Raw genomic sequence first — 10,355 nt, forward strand, 5'->3', positions numbered from 1 at the left:
CTGAAGGATTCAAGAATTACACATTTCATGATCACGAGACTCATGTGATTAGATTGATCTCATTGCTCGGAGTTCTTTTTATCCTCAGTAAAACTCATATCCGTAAGAGCAGGTTGTTGATCTTTTTGCAGTGCAAGATTCAAATCTATACATCCAAGAATAATCATGACATTTTCTTTCCAGCTTTTAAAATTGTTACTACTGAAAATAGGGATAGAATTAATATTTGTAGATATTGCAGAAACAAAGATATTAACTGAATAAAAAACAAACAAGCTTATGATTACCATACATTTTCACATGCATTAACATAAAATAACATATTTAAACAATGGTCAACCTCATCATAAGATACACAACACAACATTGACATTTTGTGTTTGAACAAAAATATCAACTTGTAAGTGGTACTCTCAATATAGTAGTCAAATTTGTACAATTAGTTCTGTCAAACAATGAGTCTTTCTTTGAACCGACTCGTTATTTAAATGAAAAATTATATTATTGTCCTATATTTATTACTGAAAATATATATTTGGGTTCAGCTAAACAGTAATCCTCCTTTGGGCCGATCACCATTCACATGAACCACAGACATATAAACATCATAATATTCCAACACGAACTAATTTACACAACAAAGGTTATATTGGCAATGTATTTATTCGATCAATTCAATTTAGAATATTGAATCCAAAATCATAAATACTAAGGTTTAAATACGTTAATAAGTGCATATAAAAAATAAAACAAACACAATAATATACATGAGCCAAAAAGTAACCGAAAATCGTCCCACCAAAGTGACCAATTATCTGCATCAAATAGCCAAATAATAAAAGAAAAGACTTCATAAATTTTTTTTATTACAAAGCTAGTGTACAAGTCTTGCCAATAGGATCTGGATGGACCCATGTGCAGGTCCCAAAGTTGGTCAGACCCAGATCGAGTAAGACCCTGTGTACCATACCCGGGTGCTGCATGTGCAATGTATCAGGTCTAACTAGGCCCGACCCGCACATGGACTCACTTGACTTAGTTCAGCCCTCACAACTGAATGGGGCTGAACCGAGATGCTGGTCTCCACCCTCTAAATGCAACCTTAGTTGGTTCGGACCCTGACTAGGCATTGAACCAGTTCGAGTTACTTGTGAAACTAGCACACAACACATACTAAATAGAACTGGTCCAATGCGATATAGTCAAACCAGCCAATACCAAAAGGCCAAAATGACCTGTTCCAAATAGCCGATTCAGTCTAATATATGGTCGAACCGTTCTGGTTCGGAGGGCTAAAGGTCGAACCGGCCTGGTCCGGTCGGTGGCTGAGAGTTGAATCATCGCAGGTCCCCGTATCAGCAGAAGCCCAAACTGACCCCCATTTGTAACAGGCCAAGCTTGAACAAGGTGTTGTCTTCCATCGACTGCAAGACGTTTGGCCATGGCCGAACCTGGCCCCGAACGCTGTCGACCCTCGAGGTGTTCGATGATGGCCGAATCCGACCTGAGTGTTATCAACTCCAACGAGTTCGGCAAAGGCCAAATCCGGCCTAAGTGTCGTCGACTCCATCGAGTCCGACGATGGTCGAATCCGGCCTGGGTGCCAACGACTCTTTATCTGGCGAACGATCAAAACTCGAACAACATCTCGACTATCGTCGGTCCTGGAGTGTTCGACGATGGTCGATGTGTGCTCTGAATGCCGCTGACAAAAAAAAGAGAAAACTCGGCTATCGCCAGCCTGAAAGCACCTAGCGATGGTGACTGGGGTGAGACAGATGCCCCGTGTATCTTCTTTGGTCACGACCGGTTCTGTACAATCACCGACGGTGGCTGGGGCGAGTCGTATGCCCAGACCACCACCTATATTCGTTAGGCATGTTGTGACCCTCTGCATCAGGTGAACACAATGGCAGATCATCTGTTTGGCAAATCTGAATGGGCATTGACCCTAATCGTCCAGTGATCTGAGCAAATAAAAACTATGCCCATCCGTCGATTCGACTGGGCAAAACCTACTCTCGAATGCCAGAGAAAAAAATGAGGTGATGTATCTGTTGACAGTTGTTCGACCGATATCCCTTGCCTATAGTCCGACGATGAGAGAAATCGAGAAAGGGCCGAACGACCCTTTCGCTTGATCAACAGGCAATGGAAGAGGGCCGAACGGTCCTCCCCGTCCGGCAAGATCAATGGGGGTAAAAACCTCATGTTGCCCAATGATGATCCGACGATTACGATGGATCATCATCGAAAAAATAGGAAAATTATAAAAATATATAAAAAATCATGTTTTTTCAACGATTCAATGAGAATAATAGTTCTGACACTAATTGTTGGATTTGTAAATTCATCGAAAACTAAAAGGATCGTCAAACATGTTCTCCTCCTAAAAAACAAAACTAAAACTTGATATGAAAGGGTACTTTGATGGGTATGATTTTCTAAAACCTCTGTATTTCTTTAAACGTTCTCTAGATGATTATAAGCCTCTAAGAAGAGCCATTATATAAGATTTTGAGATCATAACCTGATTTGTATATAATTAAAAGTATTTATCTAATTTCATCCTTGCAGGCACAACGCACAACCCAAATTGGGCCCGAACATATAATGTTTTAACGTGTTTAGGCTCACACGATCTTTCCCAACGCCATTGACTTTCTTTGTTGTCATTGTCTGCCACTTATTATTTTACGATTTCTGGGTTTTTTGCTCTGTTTTTTATGCACCCACGTATCCCAAAAAACTGCGATAAATTTCAAGTTGAAATATAGCGTTATGATATAGAATGAAATATCTTGTCCCAGTTTTCCTGATATGCTGGCAATGGGAAAAAAAACTCCTGCACAAGATTTGAGTTTTTCTGTTCGCCTGTAGTTTTTTTAGCCAATTGGTGGTGGGATTTTATTTTTCAGGTTTTCAAGATCATTTTTGTTGGCTCACGAGAGTAAGATATTTGGCTGTTCCTTTGTAGATTTTGGTTTTGATTACTTTTCTGAGCCTGTAATTTCTGTGTTTGCTTGAAATTCATGGCTGTCCTGTTATTATTATTCTATTATCTTTTGTTTTTTCCAAATTATATTAAGTAACCATAGTGACATGAAGGAAAAAAACAGAGTAGCATGTGGTTTATTTTGTCTTATTATTGGGCATTTATTATCTTTTTTTTTCTTTTTTTAGTGTACCCCTTCTTCGTTTCTCTGTCTTAGGCCTCGTGTTTTCATCATTTGATCTTGAATGTTCAGCCAAGCTGAAAACTCCTCTCTCTCTCTCTCTGCAAACGGCTGTTGATGGGATTTTCTTGGAAAAATTCTTCGTTACATTGTGCATACTAGTATGTGAGCGTGATTTTCTACTTTTATTATTTTATTCCAACTTTGTTTGTTTATTTTAATTTCCTAAAAGACTTTTATCAGAGTTTAATTTCTCGTCCTTCTGCTGGCTGCTTATTAGTAGCAAGTTTGAATCGCTGATTAACATCTCCGTTTCCTGATTAACATCTCCATTCTACCCTTTATTGTTAGACTTGAAAAGCTCCTACCATTCTTCCTCTTTTGTGGCTATAGTCGGTGCTGGGATGCACCTACTTATAAAAAAAGTAGGATAATCCCAGCTTAAATTTTGATGAAATTGCTTATATATTGAAAAATTTCTATCCAGGTTCGAGGACATAGGATTATAATCACCGGATCAATAGATGGCGCGCTTTCAAGTTTATATTCAGGGCATTTTATTGTTACTGGGATGCATGTCATTTGGAGAAGCAAGCGATGCTAGATACAAGGATCCAAAGGAGCGACTGAATATTAGGATCAAGAACTTGATGAAACGGATGACTCTAGCAGAAAAGATTGGACAGATGACACAAGTTGACCGCTTACTTGCAACCCCAGATGATGTTAAAAAATACTTCATAGGTACATTTACTTCTGTTAAAAGAGCTTAATTTTCAGCTCATTCTTATTGTTATGTAAAGCTAAGAATACTAAGTATTAAGGAATTGGACAGGCAGTTTGTTGAATGCAGTTGGAAGCATGCCTCACCCTCAAGCTACTGCACAGGATTGGGTTGATATGGTGAATGGGTTTCAGAAAGGGGCAATGTCTACTCGTCTCCAAATCCCAATGATTTTTGGTATTGATGCTGTTCATGGGCATAACAATGTTTATAATGCTACCATATTCCCTCACAACATTGGTCTTGGAGCTACCAGGCAAGTAATCAATTCAAACTTAAGAGCCTTCTTTTAATTCCTCTGAAGTTTCAGTATTTTTGTTCTTTTAGTTGGTAAGAATTCTTGAAGCTTGTTTCTGATGTTAGGATTTGTTGACTACTTCATAGATGTAGGCAATGGGTGTACTGTCATTAGATTAGTTACTTCCCAACCATGTAATCAATCTAAGTTTGAGGTTGTCCCTACAAACTGTCATTAGATTTGTTGACTACATACATATATATGTAATATGTTCTCAGTTTCAGGTTGTCTTTTTGTCCAATTCATCATGGCCAAAATCAATAATCCAGAACATGTTTGTGTTCCTTATGTATATATATTGATGTTTTGGATGTAGGGATTCTGAGCTTGTGAAGAGGATTGGTGAGGCAACTGCTCTAGAAGTTAGAGCTACTGGCATTCCTTACATTTTTGCACCCTGCCTTGCGGTAAGGATACATATTATTGATCATGTAAATATAACATATTTGACCCCGAAGTTGTATTCATAAACAGGTTTGTAGGGACCCAAGATGGGGCCGCTGCTATGAGAGCTTCAGTGAGGATCCTGAACTTGTTAAAGCTATGACTGATATCATTCCTGGTTTACAGGGTGAATTGCCCTTAAACTCAAGGAAGGGTGTCCCCTTTGTAGATGGAGAGTGGGTGACCAACAACCTTCTGCAATTCAATACTAATTTATATCAGTGCTTTGAAATAATTATTTTTCATATGCCTGTTCTATGCAGTCACCACGTAGCATCCTGTGCTAAGCACTATGTGGGCGATGGTGGAACACATCGTGGAATCAACGAGGGCAACACCATCGTCGACCATCATGCCTTACTTAAAATCCACATGGCTCCTTATTATGGTGCTATCTACAAAGGTGTCTCAACTGTCATGCTCTCTTATTCAAGTTGGAATGGGAAGAAAATGCACGCAAATCATGATTTGGTTACTAATTACCTCAAGAACACACTGAAATTTAGGGTATGTTTATCAATGTCCTGCAACATCATTCATCCTACTGCATGTATAAGTCAGTCATATTTTCTCATTTAGGCATGTATTCGTCAAGTATTTTAGAGTTTAAACTGATTTATATCAATCCAGCTTGTAGAATTAGTTTACTGATTTGATGCCATATGATTCTGTTTCAGGGTTTTGTCATTTCAGATTGGCAGGGTATTGACAGGATCAACACCTCACTGGATGCAAATTACACAGATTCTGTTCATGCTGGAATTCATGCTGGCATTGACATGGTTAGATGTGCTTCTTCCTTTATTAATGTTGTTTAATTAGTCGTCATGATAAGCCTATTCTAGTCTGTCCCATATGCTATACTAATGCATTAGCATATTTGACGTTTATGAAAAGCTATTATTATGTTATGCTACCATTTATACCAAGGCATCATGATCCGTACTGATTGGGGTTGAAACATATTTATGGGTCCGATTTCATGCATCCAAAAGCCGTATTAGATATATTTAAAATAAAATTATTAAATAAAGAAATGCAGATTGATATCGTTTGAACTTACGATTCAAACAATGACTAATAATGCTACATGAACTATGTAGAAATTTGTTGGGTCAGATTAGGTCCTTGTCTTTATTCTAGTACTTATAGAATAGACATGATAAAATTTTCCATGAAGTTGTAGGAGGTCAGCTCAGATGAAACCAAATGGACTCCAAATAAAGTTGACATTGATGCCAAAATTGAATACTGAATCTGAGCATGAACTGTTGAGTCATGAAGTCCTAGTACAGGTCTTAGACAACATGAATCAATCATGAGTTTAGCTGTGCACCTATGATATCGTGGGTAACCTATGATACAAGTTGATCCCCCATGGCCTACTAACGGAGCAGCCAACAGTGGGGTTTCAAGCCACCAGCATCTTATTGCACATGCTAAATACTATGAATTTGACAAAGTCATCATGTCTCCACATGAGTTAGATTACTACCAAGATTCCCTCAATTAACCCGAATATGATTGTCTATCACCTACTTTTTCTTTACAAGAACAGGTGATTTTAATGTATCTGCCTATACATTTTTTAGATCACATAACAAGTGTAGCCATATAACAATAGGTCAATGAAAGGTAATACCTCCACGAATTAAGGTTTCAAAATTAGAATGCTCTTTTTATCCATCTTCACTGGCCAATAGCAACAATATGTGAACAAATACAAGCACAAACGTCCATACCAACAATTGCATCACATTAGTGTTTCTGATATAACATATTGCAGAAAATCAAGTCAAATAAATCTGCACCATTAAAGGTAACAATAAATCTTTATTAATCAAAATAAGCAGCATGCAAGGTTACAGTGTTTCCATATGGTTAGATATGTTTATCTATCATTGCTGATAAAAGGTATTCTTGACATAAGGTCATTCTGATAAGCCTGTTCTCTAGGGGGTCCCTTGCACATCAAATGTGATGAAATATGAATGTCCTGAAGGTCATTCTGATAACCATGTTCTCTGTGGAGTCTCCTTGTACATCAAATGTCACATAAAATCTGAGCAGTTTATAAAGAATTATTTTCTACCAGATTGATTGGTTATGACTTATGATCTATGCACTTTCAAAGGATCAGATGTCTGACAGCTGAATATGTTTGTCACATTTGCTTCACTATATGTGGTTCATCTTAATTTTCTATCTGCAGGTAATGGTTCCATGGGGCTACAAAGCATTCATTGATGACCTAACCTACCTAGTTAAAACTAAAGCAATCCCAATGAGCAGAATTGACGATGCAGTTTACAGGATCTTGAGAGTGAAGTTCACTATGGGCCTTTTCGAAAATCCGTATGCCAATTACAGTCTGGTCAATGAACTTGGTAGCCAGGTATTTATCTATTCATATGACTCCAGATGATCAAATGTTAGGGTTGTGAAATTATGATATTTACTCCTAGGAGGTACTACATATCACTTCATCGCTGCTGCCCCCCCAGCAGGATTTAATAGAAAATGTTTTTGTTGACAGGCTCACAGAGAATTGGCTAGGGAAGCAGTCAGGAAATCACTTGTTTTACTTAAGAATGGAAAGCCAGGTGACAAGCCCCTATTTCCACTTGACAAGAAGGCTTCTAAGATCCTTGTTGCGGGAACCCACGCCCATAACCTGGGCTACCAATGTGGTGGATGGACAATTCAGTGGCAAGGTGTAACTGGAAATAATGCCACCAGAGGTACGTACATGTCCCAGTAATTATATATTTTCATGTCTTCTGCATCCTTTAATTGATCTCTTCATACACATATATACCCTGTGAACTGAAGTTTTACTCTTCTCTATAGGAACAACCATTCTTAGTGCAGTGAAATCCACAGTTAGCCCTCATACCAATGTGGTGTATGAAGAGAACCCAGATGGTGACTTTGTCAAGAAGAATGGATTCTCCTATGCCATTGTGGTTGTTGGAGAGGTTCCTTATGCAGAATCACTTGGTGACAGCAAGAACTTGACCATCCTTGAGCCTGGTCCTTCTGTGATCCAAAAGGTTTGCGGGTCAGTCAAATGTGTAGTGGTCATCATCTCAGGCAGGCCTGTAGTCATCGAGCCATACTTATCGCAAATTGATGTGTTGGTTGCTGCGTGGTTGCCGGGAACTGAAGGCCAAGGCATTGCAGATGTCCTGTTCGGTGGCTATGGTTTCACAGGCAAGCTGCCCCGGACCTGGTTCAAGAGTGTTGATCAGCTCCCAATGAATGTTGGTGACAATCATTATGACCCACTTTTCCCATTTGGCTTTGGCTTGACAACATCTCCAGCGGCAGGCTAGGTAGATAAAAGCTTTGCTTGATTTCAAAATAGGAATTAAGAGCATGATTCATGGTCAGTATCAAGGCTTAGCCAACATCTATGAGCACAATATTGTTCATGGGCTCTTGTAATTTTTTGAATTTGAACACTGTGTCTGTGTTTATCCCATTTATAAGACAATTAGGACAAAATTAAGCATCCTTTCAGGATATGTTCATGAACTCCAAAACTTCTGCTAGAAGTACAAAATGAGTGCAAGTTGGGTCAAGTTCATTGGTTTGTGTGGTTTGGGCTGGTAAACGAACCAAGCTGGCCATGATAAGCTAGACTTATGTTAAGCTCATACCCTATGAGCTCACCAGCCGAGCTTGAACAAGGGCCGCTTGTCTTGAGCTAGGCTCAAGTTCATGATGAACCAGACTTAGCGTTACAATACACTCCTGACACGAGTTTGACCGTATCAGACACGGTCAAACACGAATCCATGGACAATCCTTCCAGTAAAAAAAAACAAAAGAAAAAAGAAGAGGGCATTATGGTCTTTTAACTAGTTTCCTTTTTTCTGAAATGCTCGTAGAGGCATTCACGTGCCTTTTCAAAGAGGGCACACAGCTGTACAAGGTGAAAAAGGATGGTGGACCCTCTTTATAGGAGAGAAACCCTTACCTTTTTGGATCCTTTGATATGAGGCTATTTTAACATGTTGAAAAAACAAAGGCATTCCAATTTCCAAACTGCATTAACTTTGGTGACAAATTAATGTTCCACCTCTTTGAAAAAATGATTTTAATATCAAAATAGAACCCAATTACTGTTTCATTCCTTTAACTTATGCAGGGTTTGAATCCAAAAAACCCATATAATCTAAAGTAATTAAAGTGACCCGAGTAATAAATTTATATGTATACATCCAAATTATATCATGAAACCAGTGAAGCCGCTTAATTACAAATAAACTCATATATTGTCATAAAAGGATGCCTCTCTCTCTCTCTCAATTCAAGAAATACATACATAGACCTCGGGGTGGGGGGATTTAACCATGTAGGCAATGAGGATCAAGGCTTGGATTGAAACTTTGATTGTTTATGTTCTCTTAAATTTTGGTTAATTTCCACCCTATATACTGTTTGATTTAGCTAATAATAATAATAATAATAATAATAATGAAAACCCCAACTTTTTATTACCTATGAAGTACATGTTTCAGTGACTTATTAAATTATAACCTAACATCATCATTATGCATATTGTTGCCTTCCTTGGAATTCTCATTTATCCAAACAAAACATTAAGATTGCCTTCACTTTTTGCTTACAACTTCAAAAGGATCAAATATTTGTGAGTCATGAATTTTTATTCTGACTTTCCTGTTATTTAGATAACTTTTTAATGCATTCATTATGTTAAATTCTTTTAATGCCTCTGATTAAATGTAACACATAACTTTAACTCATTTGGCTCATGTTTATTTGATGGTGTCTCTTAGTCTCTTATGCTTTTGATTTTGCTTCTCATATTAACACTTATTTTATGGTTCGTGAAATGTATTATGTGATTTTTAGAGGACGGAAACTGGGCATATATAATTTTTCTTTATTTATTGCTATTTTCAGATTTATTTTTCTCAATAATTTGCAGTTGATTAAAATTTTCTCGTAAATTGAGCTCCCAATTTACATCATCCATTTACAACAAAATGGCTCGATCAGCGTGATTTATGGTGGTCAAATATGGTACAAATTAAGAAATGCTTCCAGTGGTAAAGTTTTAAAATTTATTGACATGATGTATTCCCGAGAAAGAAAGAAAGAAAGAAATTTTCTTACATGCTGGGACAATATATAAATGCATTTACATTTATGTGCATATATGGCAGTTGATATTTGGTGCAAATAAGTCCAAAGTAAAGGTTGGCCGTGCATGTGGCACCGCAGCATATGCATACTAGGGAATGTGGCATCATGATCCTGAGCTGGGGTCATGATAATTTTGCACTTGAAAATTACCATGAGGTCCCTGATTTGCTCTCCATACATCATAAAACCAAATATAGAAAACATAAGTTGCCGAACCAACAACTTCTATCTTGGTATCCCATGACAAATCGGCCCAAAATGTGGATATAAATATAAGGGTATTATGGTTATTTATGAAGAATTTAGGATATAGCTATCTTTTTGTCTTTGCTAAAAATAGATGGGGGTACATGGTAATTACAGAAAAATACAACGAGCCAACTGTGGATCCCCTGACTTTAATAAGGCCAAAACAAACGGTCAGAAATTTGAAATTTTTTTTTGGACGTTCTTTCCTTGAAAAAGTATGAATGAAATA

At 37.7% G+C, this 10,355-nt stretch overlaps 1 protein-coding gene across 1 annotated transcript; it reads left to right on the forward strand.

The window, feature by feature from the left end:
• The first annotated feature begins 2,705 nt into the window (after nt 1-2,705).
• Nucleotides 2,706-8,247, forward strand: LOC149830714 (uncharacterized). The gene is made up of 10 exons (XM_090016725.1): nt 2,706-2,950; nt 3,664-3,920; nt 4,012-4,216; nt 4,575-4,665; nt 4,733-4,878; nt 4,966-5,209; nt 5,380-5,484; nt 6,915-7,097; nt 7,239-7,443; nt 7,553-8,247. Exons 2-10 carry the CDS (start codon nt 3,701-3,703, stop codon nt 8,035-8,037), a joined length of 1,884 nt encoding a protein of 627 aa, XP_089872851.1. The 5' UTR covers nt 2,706-2,950; nt 3,664-3,700; the 3' UTR covers nt 8,038-8,247.
• Nucleotides 8,248-10,355: the final 2,108 nt, after the last annotated feature.

Source organism: Nuphar pumila, chromosome 8 (genome assembly GCF_984573655.1).
Source record: "Nuphar pumila chromosome 8, dmNupPumi1.hap1.1, whole genome shotgun sequence".
NCBI lineage: Eukaryota > Viridiplantae > Streptophyta > Magnoliopsida > Nymphaeales > Nymphaeaceae > Nuphar > Nuphar pumila.

What these genes read in the sequence shown, in the direction of transcription:
- LOC149830714 (XM_090016725.1), top strand. Translation starts at nt 3,701, where the DNA reads ATGGCGCGCTTTCAAGTTTATATTCAGGGCATTTTATTGTTACTGGGA. An exon ending in ATTGGTCTTGGAGCTACCAG is followed by an intron (nt 4,217 to 4,574) that starts GCAAGTAATCAA and finishes TTTTGGATGTAG; the next exon opens with GGATTCTGAGCTTGTGAAGA. An exon ending in TGGAAATAATGCCACCAGAG is followed by an intron (nt 7,444 to 7,552) that starts GTACGTACATGT and finishes TCTTCTCTATAG; the next exon opens with GAACAACCATTCTTAGTGCA.